The sequence below is a fragment of the Emys orbicularis genome, chromosome 6 (genome assembly GCF_028017835.1).
Source record: "Emys orbicularis isolate rEmyOrb1 chromosome 6, rEmyOrb1.hap1, whole genome shotgun sequence".
In the NCBI taxonomy this organism is placed as follows: Eukaryota; Metazoa; Chordata; order Testudines; family Emydidae; genus Emys; species Emys orbicularis.
Window position 1 is genome coordinate 106,612,303 of NC_088688.1, and position 19,109 is coordinate 106,631,411.

The following is a 19,109-nucleotide window of genomic DNA, read 5'->3' on the forward strand; positions in this document are numbered from 1 at the left end:
TGTTTTGGTACCAGAGATGGAGGGCATGAAAAAAAGTTGATAAAGGAAGGTGCAGCAGAATTTGGAGAGAGCATGGATAAGATGGGAGATGGACAGAGAGGACTCAAAAATTAAATCAAGCTTGCAAGCACAGGAGACCATCAGAACAGCGGAAGTAAGGATGCCAGAAAAAGGTATAAGAAGAGACTCTAGATGGAAAAATAATAAGCACTGTTTTAGCCATACTGAGTCTTAGGTGGTTGCAAGAATGAAAAATACATTAGAGAAAGGCAGAGATGCAGGGCTGCACAAAGGGAAAATGGCCAGGGACTGAGAAATATATTTGTGAATCATCAACATAGACGTGAGAGATAAAAACCATGGGAGGAAATGAGATCACCCTGGGAGACAGTACAGAGGGAGAAAAAAAGGGGGAAAAAGGATTAAGATACTTTAGGGACTAGTACACAGGGCCAGACTTTGTATTGTTTGTTAGGTCTGTGAACCATTCTGCCACTGATGTTCCCTGCTCCCATCCCTTACCAAATAATTGACTCCTCTCTCATTATCCCCCACAAAACAAATATTGATAGCTGACTCTTATCTACCTTGATCACATTCCACCCTGCATGAATGTGAATGAACAAAACAATCTCTGGATATAACTAAATAAGTAGGATAACCATGTGTCCCATTGCCAAGAGGAAAAGAAGTAGGGCTGGAAGTGGAGAGGAGAATGGAGATGTTGATTCAGAGACTAAGTTGAAAAATGAGAAGAAAAGGAAAAAGTGAGAATAAACGGATCTTGCCATAAGGTGTCAGTTTTGTTTTTGCAGTAGTCAGCAAAATCTAGGGCAGAGAGAGAGGGGAAGATGGGGCCTGGGTAGTAGGTTTTAGAAGAAGTCTATCAAAGAAGTAACATTGCTTAAGCATGTGAGAAAACAGCGTGGAAGAAAGAGGATCAACCTAAGTTACAATGGAAAATGTCTGTGAGAGAATGGAACTGGAGGTGAGAACAGAGGTGCACCAACAGGTGAAAGAGACAGCCAGAGGGTGGTAAGCAAAAGAAGAAAAATACCAAAAATAGGATGACGTTAAAACCAACATCAGTTTTGAACAACTCAGGGGATGGTAGAAAGAGAAGAATGGAGAACAGAAATCTGATTTAGTAATTACCGTTTGAAGTAATTACTAGACATACACAGAATGTGTACTTCCCAGACAATTATTTTTAGCAATAAACTATGATTTGGTGTTCCAGATTGACATGTATATGACAAGCACATACGAAAGCTCTGCACCCTGAAAAACTGTGTAAACTAATTGAGCTTGACCAGTTGTTCTGGGTAAATGCACTGGATAATCTCTCTGGATAAAGCTCTCCTATCTTAAAGTTTTGGGAAGGGAGTGGGGGCTAAATGTGATATCATTAGATCACACATTCAATTCCACTATTGTGTGCGCCAAGGCTTTGTGAATTAGAGTGGTTTTGTGCTATACAGTATGTATGAAATCTGAAATACAGGGCCAAAGCGGCTAGCCTAAGAATAGGCCACTGGACCTACCCCTCCTTACCTTTGGGATGTCAGGGGAAAGGGACCATGTACTATCTATCCATATATCTATTTCAGCAAGCAATCACACTCCCTTTTTATTAAAATCTAAGAAAGGAAATTAAATGCAAAAACATCCCAAACAATTTAGATTATTGGAGTGTTAAGGTTGAGAATTTAAAACACAGAACAGTCTGAAAGTTCAAATTTATGACTGCTACATTTGTTAAAATTCAGGCTTTCTGAAATCACTGCATATATTAATGGATAGAGCTTACAAAATATACAAACATAACAAAATACTACATACATACAAGTGAGTTGAGTTAAGGTGTTTTAGAAAAATAACTTTGAATCTCCTGTCTTTGTTATGTTTAAATTCTAAACCATAATTTTACATTAATACTTATACTTAGGCTGTCAGTAGACTGAAAACTCCTGGGGAAAGGGGTTGTCTTTTTTGTTTGTGTAGCACCGAGCGTAATAAGGTCCTGATCTGTGATTGGAGCCCACAGATGCCACTGACGTACAAATAACAAACAACAACAACATAGTTTTTGCATTGATGATGTATATAGAATTATATAATTTACAATAAGTGTTAAGTTTAATCACAGGCATCATAGCTTTTTATAGTGCCATTTCAAACCATAGAATAGCGCTTCAAAAACTGTAATAGCATAATCTTAACTAAAAACTCTCTATATCCAAAGGCAAGCAAACCTCACTGAAGTAATCTTGGCAGGCTTCCCACTCTTAGCTACACAAGTGGTCATCTTGATTGAAACCCTCAACAATAAAAAGACAAAAAAGCAACCTAGTAAGACTGAAGCAGCTCAGCAGTACACATGTAAACCTAGTAGTACCCAAAAGATAAAGGAAAATTGGTTGGAAAAGAAAAGAAACAATTTCAATAGGCCTCTTAGGTTGTCTAGAGTCACAAATGTATCAACAAAGCTTTGCACTTATGTGCTATCATTAGATCACACATTCAACCTTTCATCCAAAGATCTTAAAGTTTAAGTTCAGCACTGAGGGAAATATCTCCCTCTGTGCTGATCCAATGTAGAAATGAGTCAATGAGAAATTAATGCAAGCTCTTATGGAGGCAACCAAAGTCACAAGCACAGTCCCTGAATAATGCTTTGTTGATATGTTTACTTGGTTTGTTTTAACAATTCCCCTCTTCCTACTTGATACTCAATGTAAAATATTACCTTTGTTTTCCTTACTGTCCTTTGCTTTATCCAGAGTGAAAGGAGAGAAAGAAAAAACCCAAGACAAAAAAACGCTCATCCCTTTATACAATAAGGAAAAAGGAAGAAAGAATTGGAAAAATGTATTAATTATATGTAACTTACCTACACAGTCTCACTAAAGACATATATAGTTACATATTTGTGACAGTTTATATGTCTGCCTGATGCCTGTGTGACACAAATATTAGGGTTACCATACGTCCGGTTTTTCCCGGACATGTCCGGCTTTTCGGCAATCAAACCCCCGTCCGGGGGGAATTGCCAAAAAGCCGAACATGTCCGGGAAAAATACCGGCCGGGCACTTCCTCTCCCGCGGCTGCTCTGCTCCTCCCCTGACTCAGACTTCGGCTCTGTTTAAGAGCCAAGCTGCCCGAGCCAGCGCTACCGGCTTCGGGCAGCCCCCTTGCCTCCGGACCCCAGCCGCCGGCCGGGCACTTCTCCTCCCCGGCTCCAGCTGCTCTGCTCCTCCCCGGACTCAGACTTCGGCTCTGTTTAAGAGCCAAGCTGCCCGAGCCAGCGCTACCGGCTTCGGGCAGCCCCCTTGCCTCCGGACCCTGCGCCGCCGGAGCAGAGCAGCTGGAGCCGGGGAGGAGAAGTGCCCGGCGGCACGGGGGCTGCCCGAAGCCGGTAGCGCTGGCTTGGGCAGCTTGGCTCTTAAACATAGCTGAAGTCTGAGTCCAGGGAGGAGCAGAGCAGCTGGAGCCGGGGAGGAGAAGTGCCCGGCCGGCGGCTGGGGTCCGGAGGCACGGGGGCTGCCCGAAGCCGGTAGCGCTGCCTCGGGCAGCTTGGCTCTTAAACAGAGCCGAAGTCTGAGTCCGAGGAGGAGCAGAGCAGCTGGAGCCGGGGAGGAGAGGTGCCTGGCCGGGGGCGCAGGGTCCGGAGGCATAGGGGCTGCCCGAAGCCCGAGCGCTACCGGCTTCATGGTTTGCCGGGCAGCCTCCAGACCCTGCGCCCCCGGCTGGGCGCTTCCCCTCCCGGGCTCCAGCTGCGCTGAGGACGCGCCGGCCGGTGGCGCAGGGTCTGGAGGCTGCCTGGCAAACCGTAAAGCCGGTAGCGCTCGGGCAGCCCTTTTCGCGTGGCTGGGAGGGAGGAGGGGGAGTTAGGGCGGGGACTTTGGGGAAGGGGTGGGGAAAGGGCGGAGTTGGGGCAGGGCCGGGGGTGGGAAAGGGACAGGGCCAGGGCCCGTGGAGTGTCCTCTTTTTTTATTTTTTAAATATGGTAACCCTACAAATATATCTGCATTCAATAATCTCCTTAAAGACAGTTCTCAGATCTGGAGAATCACCTTATTAGCCTTAAGTTAACCCAAATTTCGTCGTGGACAACAATATTTTAGACATCAAATGATTCTTGAAATAGGATTTTAACTTTATAGATGATTAAGCATAATATTTCTCTTTCACTAGACATGTATTATGAATAAGTATAGTTGCCTACGGAGAATAATCACATGTTCTAATTACCATTTTGGTTATACGCATAATTAACAACATTCTGGCTTAATAGGACATGCTGCATCTATAGACAGTTGCATGCTTCAGGTCCAAAATCCAACTGTCAGCTGCATTGCCAAAGACAAAGAAGCCATGATGCTGTGTTTTTAGCTTTGGCAACAATGAACAAATCTTTATACGAGATATTGTAGTAAAATTAATCCTCTCATTGCTTTTCATCCACCACCCTCCCTTTAGCCACGTATCAAGCATCACAATAGCATTTTTGTACTGGTAATTTTGTATTACTGTGCTAAACTGTGATATGAAATTAGCTATATTGAAGAAATATGATCACACATTCCTCTCAGAACTACACAATATGTGAGTAGATACAGCCTAGTAATCTGAATATCCAAATTATACAATCAAATTAAAGTATGAAAAGCAGACTTACTGATTGTAAGCTTTCATTTTCACGAAGACAAGCTGTTTGGAGTTCTGATTTCAGGGCTGCAATGTGATGTCGATGAGATGCTATTTCTCTCTCTAGTGTAGCAACTCTGGAGCTTGCGAGTTGGTAGACATCCATAAAACTTATAATCAGAGCCTTTAAAAAGTAAAATAAATAATCAATACCACGTGGACCTTACATAAATGCCAGCTTGCATACAGCCAAATTCATTAATAGAATCACACTAGCTAACTTTTATTAATAAAGAAAACAAAGGTTGGAAGATTTTCTAAAGTTAAGCAGCAGTATTTAACAATTAAAAGACATAGCAAAGGTTTATGTAACCCTACCAATATTGTAAATGGCTGATAGCATTACAGAAAGCACACAACCCTGCACTTAAATTAGGAGATATTTTCAAATACGGATTACTGCATTCAACAGCTGACACTATTTTTCACTGTATTTAAATACAAGTTTCAGTGTAAGGTCAATTTCTATCTGCAGGGAAGTTTACCTCAAACACAGTTTGAGGTAAAAATGCACATTTTCAAATTGAACTGAGACACTCACTCTCTCAACTCACATTAAAAAAAACCACAGATTTAATTTGGCATGCAACAAAAGAAATCAAGTAAACTTCCAGACCTCTTAAAGTAAATAACCTGTTTACAATATAGCTGGGAAAATATAATTGTGCTTTGTGTATATGGAAGAATGTTCCAGCTGTGTAATATTGATCAGACTGATAATAAAGTTAACAGCAAAAGAGAATATAAATGATTTGGCAGTCCTAGTAACTTTATATCTACCCTAAATAGTATAACACTGTTGGGATTACTGCTCTTCTTTACAACAGGTTAATCACATTTTATAGGTTACAGTTTTCTCTTCTGAAGTGACCTGTAGTGAGTTTTCTAATGTAAGAACAACTTTAAGGCTAATATGAAATCTGCCTTCTGAATGTAATACTTAGTGTAGGCTAAAATAAATTCATTAGCACTAAAGGAAACTCCCAAGATCTTTTAAAGTTTTTCTTTGTTTTATACATTTTCTACTGTTTGTGAAAATAAAATTAAAGTAACAGGGCTGAAGTCAAATGTATTACACCAGATGTGAATACGGCCAAATAATACTAATAAATTACTTACATCACATATATGGTAGCTTTTCTCGGTAAGAAGAATCCCAAAGTGCTTTACACATTATGGCCCCAATCCAGGAAAGATATCCAAGCCAGTGTAAGGGCTTGCCTATGTTCATACCTACCAAATGCATCCGTGTCTTGAATAGAATGTGGCAGCCATTTACAAAAAATATTACACAATGGTTTAGAACAAAATAAAGAATAGCATGTTCCATACAAAACACTATGATGCTTCACCTCAATGAGACTGCTCATGGGCTTAAAGTTAGGCATGTGCTGAAATACCTTGATGCAACAGGGCATGTGACTGAGCACTCATAAATCAGGAAATATCCAGGCTGAGGTTACATGCCCATCTTAACTCTGACCCCTTCTATATAAGTATTAAGATAGAGTCCTTCAATATATTATATTCTCAACTTTTACGATAATGACAATGAGGTTAAGTATATCAAATTGAAAATATATTTCAAGATGCTAAACATGTGGATCTCAAGATGTAGAGAAAAAATCTTGCCCCGTTCTATTATTTGAGAAATTGTATGCTGTTGTGTAACTTACAGATGAATACACAGAAGGGAACAGGGTTTAGGCTTTAGGTGCAATTTGGACTCTGGCATTTGCTGTCTTTTCTTTGAAATAAAACTCCATTTCTGTAACTATTTAGGGCTATTACCAATATGTGACTTGCAAGCATGCATACCTAAAGTACATATTTAAGGTCACAGCTAAAATTAAAATGTGGAGACTGACTTTTCTTAGCTGCCCACCCTTTGAGCTGAGGACCTGATCCTGCTAGCTCGCATGTGCAGGTGCACCTTTGTGCCAATGCAGTCCCATTAGTGAAAATAGGGCTCTGCCCATGTATAGGAAGTTGTAGAATCAAGGGGTTATTGAAGCCCCTACTGAAAAGGTGCTGTGCACCCCATTTCACCATTTCCCTATCAACTATGAACTTTCTAACCCCAGCTGTTTCAGTTTTAAAAGGTTGGAAAGGCTTATTTATTTTTTAAATCATAGGGATAGTGTATTTTCCTCTTAACTCTTCTTATGCTCAAACTTTCAGGGGGGGAAAAACAACATCCAGACTGAAAGGAAGAAGTTTCACAAAGTTATTAACAAAACAAGTAGCTGGAATGGAAACATTTATGCAACCTTAAGGAGGTTTAAACTCCCAGAGGAATTTTGACAGGCCAACCTAGATTTGAAATCAGCCAGGACATAGGGGTCAACATCCTCTACGCCTCCAAAAGGTACCAGGAGATCTTCAATAACAAATATCCAGAACTTCAGTTGTAAATCTAATCTGGAAGACAGCACCCCCAGCAGTAAAATGTGCTTAGCATCAATCAAGACACTGATTTATTGTTGAGTCAACACAAAGAAAATCACATGGAGAGACACCAGCATTGCTTCCTACAGTAACTAAGCTTCCCTTATTTGAATCATTGGTGGGAAAGGGAGAAATCTTTCCTATTTGCTCATTTTAAAGTTGGTCAAACAGTGATTTCACTCATTTCTATTGGAATTTAACATTTTTTGTTTTTATCCTTATTTGTATACTACAGATATAACATCTGCAATCAGTCTAGAAATAAGGTTTATTCACTGATCAACAGTGTTGTTAACAGAATTGGAGATCAGGTATCTTCCAGAATCAGAGCTTCACAGCCCCCCCCACCCCCACCCCCCCCACCCCCCCCGCTTCCACCAGCATGCCAGATTTTAAAAAACAGATACAACAATGACAAGTACAGATACTTCTGTAGCCTTCCGGATATATTTTTATAGCACTAAATTTGACATTCAGACATGTCTGTGGGAACCACATTTTAGTGAGCCCTTCTGTTTTTTGAATACACTGGTAATAGCGTGACATGCAAACTGGGAATAGAACATCTGAAACAAGTAACAAATCATCTTTCATTACAAGTAAGAATGATTTTTAAAATACATATTAGACATTGATTTTCATTCAGAAAAGCCAGTCATAGTGATCCCTGAACATTATAGGAAGCAATTTTTGCAACCCATACATATATTTTCACACATTCATTTTAAAAGCTAAAACCCCTTCCAGACTGACGAGTATTGTAGGAATGTCAGTGGGGCAGCAGACTTAGCTAAAGAGGCCACAGCAATTCTGAGGGCTGAAGAATATTAATTGTAAACATTAAAAAAGCCAGCTGGAATATAGGATGTGAGTTAATAAAGGCTGAAACTTGCATAGTGCTGCCAATTTTAGAGCAGAAATGGTAATGAATTCCTTTTTTTGGTTAATTCAGAGTAAGTAGTCAGAGTCCCCTTCCTTTTCCCTCCTCTATGCCTTCATTTCATAAGAGATGTAGTTATTTTTTTAAAATCATATATCTTATAGTGCTATTGACATGGCAGAAGCATATTATAATGCCAAAAGGAGTTATCACTGTGAGAACATACCCATGTTCCAACACTACTGCTCAAGACCTGTCAGCTTCAGGAAAATGGAAGGGCAACATGCTGAATTGGCTGCAACTAATGACACAAAAAGGGTACTGAAGAGAATAGCATGGAGAAAGGAAGGTCTTGCAATTAAGGTGCTGGACTGGGGTAAATGTTAAGAAGAACGTAAATCCCATTTTAAAATGTGACATTCAATGAAACTTAAGAGCCTAAAGGCCAGATTGTTTAATATCTTTAGGTGCTTAAAGATGCAGGTAGATGGCTAGTGGGATTTTCAAAAGTGTCTAGGTTCCTAACTCCCCTTGATTGTGAAGGGAGTTAGGCACCTTGTGGACTTTTCAAAATACCTCGGCACCTATCTGCATCTTTAGATGCCTATATACTTTAAAATAAATAATGGAGATATCCCATCTCCTAGAACTGGAAGGGACCTTGAAAGGTCATCGAGTCCAGCCCCCTGCCTTCACTAGCAGGACCAAGTACTGATTTTGCCCCAGATCCCCAAGTGGCCCCCTCAAGGATTGAACTCACAACCCTGGGTTTAGCAGGCCAATGCTCAAACCACTGAGCTATCACCTGGTCCTAACTTACTTTTGAAAATGGGACTTAGGTACCTTTGAATATGTTAATCTTAATTTCTTTTTGCCTCTATTCCCAATCAGTAAAAGGGGGCATTGTGAGAATAAATGTATTAATGTCTGTGATGCACTCAGTTACTATGACGATGGAGGCACTGTGAGTGGGGAGATGGATAAGATAGTACTTATCCTTCCACTTTCTTAATTTTGGTTAAAATGGACATTGAAAGGTGACACTATCTGTTTTAAATTAAAACAGATAAAGGTAAGGATTAGTTAAAAGCATAACAAAACACTGGAAAAACAAGAACAAGAAAAATCTATTTAAGCTAATAGGTAAGCTAAACCCTGCTCAAACACTACTAAGTTTGAGGATGGCCTATTTGTACTACAGAGTTTCTCACAAATAGTTCTGGTTTGGGCTACAGATCTATGAAGTTGAGCATCTTACTCTGACAAATTGCCAGTGAGGCAAACTACTTCAAGCCTTATATGATTTTTTAAATAACACAATGAACTATGGAGCAAACGTATAATTTTAAAATTATCATATTGTCCCCCTCCAATCAACCTTAGAATAGAACAAGAGTTTTCACAGGAGGCCCCTTTCTACAGCACATGCAAAATATATATATTCCCTCCCTTCAGTGATATGACTGATCATCTCTATGTGCTCACCGTTATTCAGAAACAGAAATTCTAAGATGTGCAGTGCAACATTATGCTTGTAAATATCTTTTTCATTATATTATTGGCTAGAAATTTGTCAGCTGGAAGACTAATCTTTGGGGATTTTTTTTATAAAATATAGTAATATATGGCATTCTGTTAGCTGGCACTGATAAATTATGCAACAATGTTCAAGAGACATGAAGATTAAAGTACAAAATGAGGGCTAAAGCATATCCTTTAATTTAATTAACTAGATCAAAGGTCACTCAAAGTATTACCAAGTTGAAAACTTTGGTGGAAAAATATTTTAGGAAACACATAGATCAGAATGCACAAATTATTAAGTGATTTCTTGTCAAAGTACTAATGTATTTATTATACTTCATGAGGAAAAGAAAATCTGTTATTTATTCCATGTGGAAATACTCTGTCAGTGGGATACCCCTTTCCTGATTATTAGGTTCATGTAACCTAGTGAGAGTAAATACATTCCAATAAGAACTTTAATTTTTTCTGCAATTTTACTTTCTGTGTTTTGATTTGCAGATAACAAAAGATTAAAATATTATCTAATGCCTTCATAGTTTTACATTGTTTCCAAAGCTGCCAATAAATACCAAATGTAAAACAAATTGCATTAAGGACCAGATCCTCAGCTTGTAAATCAATGTAGTGCTACTGACTTCCATTTCATTTACACCAGCTGAGAATCTGATCCTGAGTGTACAGCAATTACATACCTAGAGATAATTTTATCTCCTATTTAGAAGAAAGGAAAGGGGAGGAAATAAATAAACCATAGGCAACCTATTATGAGCTAATGCAAATCAAAGAATGTGTCATAAACAGACCAGACAGGCAGCATAAGCCTCAAATATGTACCGTGTAAGACAGCAGTCAGAAAAATCAAGAACCAAATACTTCACATATTACACCTTTATTTTTAAAGTATGAAAAAAGAAAAATCAAAATCAACATTTGCCTGTTAGGTTTCCCCCTTCAGAAAATCCTGAACTAAAAAGAATATTAGTAGGTAGTAAAATGTACCTAAGGGCAATATATACAAAGAGATAAAAAGAACAAAAGAAAGAATAATAAATGGACTGCAGAAGAATGAGAGCCTAACTTTAGTATAACAAAGCACTTAGATAAAAATCTGAAGAGACTAAGAATTTTATGTATAGTGTGAAGTTTGGCTGATGTGTGATATGGGCAAAAGCAATCAGTATGGAAATAAAACTCAAAAGATTGGAGTTCTGAGTGTTTAATGGATAACGTACAGTATGCCTTTTATTACGGCAACCCTAGTTTATGTCTGGCCCTAATATTACATAAATAAGATTAGTTTAACAGGTTCACAAAAACAAACATATACCAATTAATTTTGGCTTTGAGAAGGCCAACCCCGAGTGATTTTATGATATTTATTAGAAGTCTGTGGAGGCTGTTTTTGTGGGTAAAGGGATTAATTTCCCCCCTCATTTTAGCATTTGAAAATTCACTCTGGCTGCCTTGTCCCATCGCCCAAAATGTCTAGTGGCAACATCAGTAGAGGATGTAAATATAGCAGCTTCTCAGGCATCAGAAAAGGCCTCATGGGAGACAACATTCAGCAAAATTGCACTTTTGCAGCTGTTTGGCACTTTTTTAATGATCTGTTCTCCTGGTATCTTGTTTCAACAGTAAACTTTTTGTTGGGCTCCATTCAACCGTGGCACGTACAATTTAAATGTGCCAAAAATCAAACCAGTCCTGTTACAACTTTTTTCAACCAAAGCTGACTCAGGGCCACACTTGGGGCCTAACTCTATCCCCTTTGTTCCGATAACAATTATGTTCCCCCAAAGGTATCAGAGGCTAGCCCAAGGGAAGGATGCTTGAAATAAAAGGCTAGATTCTCTGTCAGAGGTAATGACATGACTTCCTACAAGAAAACTTAAAAGAGAGCATTGAAATTGACAGAGACTGAAGGGAAAGTGCTTCTTCTGGAAACCACAGCAAATGGGCATAAAACAATAGTCATGGAAATTATTATAAAGAATAAGATGCTCAAGAAGAACATTGATCCTATAGAAAATAATTTATAAATTAAGACCATTAGGTGGGGAGTTTGTTGATAAGTTCAGGTACTGAGAGTTTCATGATTAGTGGCTACCTAAGGCTCTGGGGACTCCAAACTTTCTTCTAACTATTGAAGCAAGCTACCATTTAAGAAGGAGGATCTTGCTGATGCATGGAATATTATTTTCATTATTTATGCTTGGTAGTGTACAAGATGAAAAATAAAGGCAGTCATTGCCCCAGACAACTTACAGTTTAAGCAACAGACACAGAGGAAGATGCTGAAACTATTCCCCCTTCCTCCTCTCTCCCATTTTCTTTCTCTTTTCCTCTTAGGCAATATTGGTCATTTTATTGTGGGTTAGTATTAGTGGGTCTCATGGAGAAAGGGAGTCTTTGCTATGTGTCAGTGTACATACTGGGGTCCAGGATGCTGTGTGTCAGTGTAGCGGGGTGAACACCCGCTCCAGCCCGGAAGGGGTTGGAAAAGCCCTGCAGAGGGCTGGGGCTGTAAAAAGGAGCAAAACCCCGGCTGATTGGGGAAGTGGCTGCAGCTGGGGCCACGCCCCAGCTGAGCAACTCAGCCTTATAAGAAGGCCAGGGCAGCCAGAAGCTGAGGAGTCTCCCTAAGACAAGAGAGAGAGAGACAGGCCTGGCTGCTGGGGAACTCACCGGGGACCTAGAGTGAGGCAGGGCTGGGGAAAGGCCTTGGAGGCTGTGAAGCCCTAGGCCAGCAACTCCCCAGGCTGCAGGGCCTGGTCCTAGGCCCATATAGGTATTGGGGTTGCAGAGGGGCAACCTGAGGGTGGGTAAAGGCAGCCAGTCCAAACCCCTTGTTGCCTGTGATGATTGGCTGATAGACTGCAGTCTGCCCCAGGGCGCGGGGGCTAGATGGTGACTGGCAGTAGCCACAACTGAGGCGACATTAGATAGGGGTGGGGGTTCCCCTGGGTGGGGAGACCCAGAGAGAGAGTGGGGTACTGCCAGGGGGCAGCACCCAAGCCAAGGGCACTGGGGTCCGGGAGGGACGCGGGGGCCAACGACAGGCGGGACACCTGGCCTGCAGAGGGCGCTCCGGATGCTGGGTGAACTAATTCCCGAGACAACCAGCAGGAGGCGCCGCAGGGGTGAGTCCGTGCCAACAGTCAGCACAAGAGGGGCACCGGTATTGGAAAGTCATTCCATGAATCGGAGAGATGGAGTGGGAGGAGAAAATGACAGACACCAAGACTAACCCCACTGAGGGAACACAATAAGAAACTACATCTGAGATTTAGGATGGGCTTTTGAGGGGCAGATGAGCTGATTAAACTTTATATGGTGGGGAAGGGAAAGCTAATGAAGTGACTTGAAGAGGGAGTGAAATTGCCTGATGAACTGCCAAGGAAGACAATTTTAGAGACTAAGTTTTGGAATGATCAGAGGGGAGCAAAATGGGGAAATTAATATTAGATTTCCAAGATATTGTGGGGGAAGGAGCAGCAAGAGTCCATAAGACCCTAAAGGTACTGGGAATATGTTACTTTGCCATTAAGTTAGCTTCATGGTTAAGTGACGTACACCTAAGAAATACAACAAAATGCATGTGCGCACAGGTACATTAGCTTAGTAGTTTAGAGCCTGATCCAACTCCGACTGCAGTGCCAAAGAAAACTGTGCTGATGGCTGAAAAAAATTACAAGAATAAGGGGCTGACAAAATTATTTACATAAATACCACAGAGATCTTCTATAAAACTCTAATTCAAGTTTAATCAGGATTATTTTGACAAAGCAGTTTGTGTAAACAGATAAAGAAAAAAAGGTACAAGGTGTTACATGTGCATCTAATGTAGGAAAAAAAGATGATATTGTATTTACTAGAGATTACAGAATGTGACCTCATAGGTAAAGAGCCTACCATAAAGCATATGCATACAATGAATGGGCCAGAATTAAGTGCTTTAAATGCTTAATCATGCAACCTTAATATATTCAATGTATTTTTTAAATGGAATTGTATAAACAGTTTTCATTCTGTTGTACTGTCTAACAAACATTATATGTCTCAAGCAGAAAAATTTCTCACTGGGAAACTGACTTTATTCTGAAATTGTTTTAGACAACCAGTTTTAAAAAGGGTTCTAGTCAATGTTTTTGTTCTGGCAGCATCTAGTTCAGGGGTCGGCAACGTTTGGCACGCGGCTCGCCAGGGTAAGCACCCTGGCGGGCCGGGCCAGTTTTATTTACCTGCTGACGCGGCAGGTTCGGCCGATCGCGGCCCCCACTGGCCGCGGTTCACCATCCCGGGCCAATGGGGGCGGCGGGAAGCAGCGCGGGTGAGCGATGTGCTGGCCGCGGCTTCCCGCCGCCCCCATTGGCCCGGGACGGCGAACGGCGGCCAGTGGGGGCCACGATCGGCCGAACCTGCCGCGTCAGCAGGTAAATAAAACTGGCCCGGCCCGCCAGGGTGCTTACCCTGGCGAGCCGCGTGCCAAACGTTGCCGACCCCTGATCTAGTTAGTGTGGACAGGTCACCTATCTCTTGAGAGAGTTTTTGAAAAACGTTCTTAAACATTTTTCTACTTTGAGAAGGGGTTTGTTAGTTTCCCAGGGCAAAAAAGGAGGGAGGTTTGGATTGAATGTTTATCTGAACCTATGAAAGTCACACCCATCCACAGGCCAACTTGATATTTGATACGCATCCCTAATCATTCAGACTCGCAAAATTATTCCATTCATCCACCCATCTGTTAGATGCTTCTTCTCTCTCCCTTCCCACCTCCTTTCCAATCTTGGTGGTTTCTCCTTTTACTTTCACCCTTGCCTTTCTCTGTCAACATCACAAACTCAGGTACCACACCCATACTTTTCAAAAGTAGGTGCCTCACTAAAAATATACTTGCCCTGAAAAGCAATGGAAATTTTGAACCCTAAAAACTGATGCTGTTTTCAATCCAGTAAACAGTGTTTGGACTTGACTATTGTAACTCTTTAGCAGCATGTTCCACTATCCATTAATCAATTTGGTAACCCAATAACCAAAACAACAGGTTAAACATACACATGCAATCCTGTGTTTACACCCTATACACTATTGTAATAATCTTTGTACAAGGTATGCCTTGCGAGGTATCATTTAAAAACTCATAACTTGCAGGTCAGTATTGTTATGGTGAAATATAGGTAGCAACATTATATGTGAAGTTATAAGATTCCCCTGTATGATGTTAACAACATGTGTTCCAAACCCACAGCCCTGCTCAGGCAGAAATCAGCAGGTCTGTCCTAAACAAAGTAATGTGTGTGCCTTGCAGGGCCGGCTCCAACATTTTTGCTGCCCCAAGCAGCCAAAAAAAATAAAATAAAATAAAATAAAAAATCCACCCTAAAAAAGCCGTGATTGGCAGCACTTCGGCGGCAGGTCCTTCCCTCCGAGATGGACTGAGGGACCCGCTGCCGAATTGCTGCCGAAGAGCCGGACATGTTGCCCCTCTCCATTGGCCGCCCCAAGCACCTGCTTCCTGCACTGGTGCCTGGAGCCGGCCCTGGTGCCTTGATTTACATGTAAGCAGTAAACAGTCATATCAAATGACCATTCTTTGGCAAGAAAGGGAGGCAGGGACAAAGAGATCAGCATCTTAGCAAAGAAACAACATGAGCTCTCCTTCCTGCACCAGACCCCTTGTCTCTTGGTTCTTAGCTGGAAATGCTTTTCAGTGAGGAACTGAAACTATAAAAAGGAGGGGCAAACACCCCAAGACACCCCTTTCTGTTCTCTGGCTGACCTCATTTGCTGCACTTGAGAAGACAAAGGAAACAGCTGTTGGACTCTGGTGGGCCAGAGAAGGTCCTGACCTGAAGAGTTTGATCAGTAATGCTGTTAGAAGCATGTGGTGAGAAACTTTGCTGGATTCTAATATAGTTTGTTAAGTTAGGTACCAGGAAGCATTTTATATTTATTTTTCTTGTAACCATCTCTGACTTTTATGCCTTATTATTTGTACTCGCTTAGAATCTCTCTCTAGTTAATAAACTTGTTTTATTGTTTTATCTAATCCAGTGTGTTTAAATTAAGGTAGCAGGGTATCACTATTTAGGATAACAAACTAGTGTATATTATTCACTTAAAGGAATAATGGTCTTAATATATTTGGACAATCCAGGAAATGGCTGTGCAATACAGGAAACATTTCTGGGGGAAAATCTGGAGTGGGTTGGGATCACCCTGCAGTATAACCAAGGCTAGTGAGAGCCAGGGTGTAAGTGGCAGTCTGCAGTTACACACAAACACATCTGGAAGAGACCTGAATGCTGGTGGCTGGTTGTGAGCAGTCCAGGTTGGAGGCTACAACAACAAGGCATTACAGAGCATCCCAGCTTACAGGGGAGAGGTGACAGCCCCCCACTGGTCTGGATTGTACCCTGGTATGTCACACCCAATAACCAAGACAACAGTTTAAGTTACACATGCAATACGGGCGTACAAAAAGAGAACAGATGCATTTCAAATTGTAAGACTTCATGCATCTGAAATTCACATTTACAAAACATACACTCTAGAACTGCACTTTCAAATAGGATAAAGATAAGAGAAAATTTAGTATAACTCAAAAATATATCATTTAATTTTTAATCCTTCCTAAACTTTTCTCTTTCAATTTCACTTCATCAGTACGGCACTTGGGACACAACATCATCCTATTTCTGAAACACAAGACAACTGTGGAATTAACAGAACAGCTTCATTTTTATGCCTAGTTTTACATTCTGAAAGGTTTACTTGAGTTTTCCTTAATCCTTAAGTTGCATATTCATTGCTATATTTCCTCTAACTGCTGTCACTTAAATTGTCATGCAGAACAGGGCAAATCGGGGTCAGTTTATGTAAGCGGCATCAATCTGAGAAACTTCATCAGTCTTTATTTCAAGGTATTATGCAAAGAAAACTGACATTAAGAGAGCCTTAACTGACAGCAAACTAAATCAATCAGCAAATCACTAAGCCATAATAAACTCGCTCAAGTTGTAGATAACCCTTCCTTTTCCAGGCCTTTACCTAAATAGCCCATCAAATGCTGCCTTTGACCAAAAATCCCATCAATTCTGTTACAAAATCTTACCCGTAATATAGTGTAAAACTGCATAAATTCTCATTACTTTCAAATTATCAATAAGGATAAGCAAAGATAAATCAGGTTGGGTTATAATGATGAAATAGTAGGCTGTTAAATTAAAAACAAAAGATTCAAGATTTGGATAGACTTTAAGTTGACTACTAATCAACTAGCTAAAAATTGAATAGGGCCTGCTCCTGCTCCCAATGAAGTCACTGGGAATACTCTCAGACTTCAATCACAGTATGATAAAGCCCAGTACAATTTTTCTCTGCTATTCAACAGATTCACTCTCTCAACATTCTTCGCTTTGTTTTGAAATTAAAAGAACCAGCACCACAAAGCAGACACCAGAGCTTCAACTTCTTTGACCTTTCACTTTATACTGTGTTATTCATGAGTCTATCCATTTATTTAGGTACTCATATGGCCCTCAATAGCATAATATTTAATCTCCTGAATGGGCTCATCCACAAAATGGTATTATATGCTGCGTACAGCAATATCAAACAATAGGAAAAAGATTACAGTACACTCAAGCTAGGGCAGGGGAAAGAATTGATAAAACAAGTTCTTTCCAAAAGATACTACACATATTCCCTGTCCAGTTATGGCAAGTCTACACTCAAGGGCTACCTTGGCACAGCTGCGCTGCTGTAGCACTTCTAGTAAAGACAAACTATGCCGGCGGAAGAGCGCTTTCCCGTTGGTGTAATTACTTCACGTCTGCGAGAGGCAGAAGCTATGTCGGCAGGAAAGCATCTCCCACCGACAGAGCACCGGTGTGGACAGCGCTTAGGTCGATGTAACTTACTTTGCTCGGGGCTGTGTCTTTTTCACATCACTGAGCGACGTAAGGTACATCGACTTAAGCAGTAATGTAGACCAGCCCTTAGAGGGAAAGGATTTCTCCAACTGAAAAAGGAGACGACTAACACAGTTGGTGCCAAGAAACCCTCTTACACTGTTTCCTACCACCAAACGTTTTCCTCTTGTATCAATGGCATAAATGAAAAGCTCGATCTAACACTGCACGTCTCATCTTACCAAAGGAATAATTACTATGAAATAATACTGATACTTCCTGCTGGCTCCTGAGCATATATCCTGGTTGGCGACAAGCTGAAAACTACAAGAAGAAAGCAGAACTGCAAGCAGGAGCCAAACTAATTAAATCTGAAAGTCATCACAAGAAATCAAAAACTAAAACATGAGGGCAGGGTCCACTCCCCTCTCCTTTCTTTGCACAATACAAGGACAGAACGTAATTTCCCATTGTGATTGATATTATCTTTCCAGAAACTGATGACTTGATGAGCCAAAGAGGCAGCAACCCCTTCTATGCTCACTCTGATCTCCTTGACCCTCCAAAAATATATGGCTGAAAAAGTGTGGATTTTTTTTCTTTGGTACTTTATGGACTATGACTAAACCCTAAACAGGATTGGTGCCACACAGTGTTACCCCCAAAGGGCTTACAAGCTAAAATGACAAAAAAAATGGGCTAAGGGCGGGGGAGTAGGCTATACAAGCAGAGTGATTGGCAGGATGATGGACATACAGCTTGCAAGTGCCAGTTCTTTTTTTAATTGTATTCCAATATTTATTTATTTGGGGTGTGGGGAATGGAGGGAAAATGGCAGAAAGGGTGAGCAAACAGGTGAAAGGGAGTCAGGAAGACAAAGGAAGGAAGATATCTATCAAACAACAGCTTCTATAGCTGTCCTCACAAAAATACCACTTAAAATTTAAAAGAACATTAAGATCTATTGCCAATGATGTGCCAGTCAAGAGGTTGGAAGGTAGCTCAACATATGCCATATGCAAGAATCTCATATTACTAGTTTATAAAATAAACCATAACCCAAAAAGGATTACTTATTACCATTTTAATAAATCCCTGAAATAAGTATGAACATCTGTAACTGGAGGTTCTTTAAGATTCATGGTCCCTATCTGTATTCCACACATGAGTACACGTTCTCCAGGCACCTGAGACCAGAGATTTCTAGCAAGTAGTGCCAATTGGTCCTCACCTCCAAAACTGCCCTCCTTGTGCTCCAAAGCAAGGGCATAAGGAGAAGTGCAGACCAACGCTCTCCAGTTCCTCATCTTACCGTGAATCAGAAAGAGCTGAAGCAGAGATGGAGGAGGGCAGTTAGTGGAATACGGACAGGGACCACACGTGCTCTGGATTATGAATAGGAGAGGACATCCCTATCTCCTTCAGGTGGTTTCTTTCTCCAGTGCCAATTGGAGTTGCAGCTATCAAGGGATGTGAAGGGTAACAAGAAGGGTTTCTACAGGTATGTTAGCAACAAGAAGATGGTCAGGGAAAGTGTGGGACCCTTACTGAATGGGGGAGGCAACATAGTGACATATGATGTGGAAAAAGCTGAAGTACTCAATGCTTTTTTTGCCTCGGTCTTCACAGA

General features: G+C 40.9%; 1 protein-coding gene across 1 annotated transcript in view; it reads right to left on the reverse strand.

Annotated features, from left to right (window-relative positions):
* Window positions 1-19,109, reverse strand: part of CCDC171 (coiled-coil domain containing 171) — a 224,415-nt gene that overhangs the window by 25,956 nt on the left and 179,350 nt on the right. Inside the window, exon 26 of the mRNA XM_065406609.1 lies at window positions 4,683-4,835. Within this exon, the coding sequence (XP_065262681.1) occupies window positions 4,683-4,835 (153 nt within the window). The remainder of the gene's footprint in view (window positions 1-4,682; window positions 4,836-19,109) is intronic.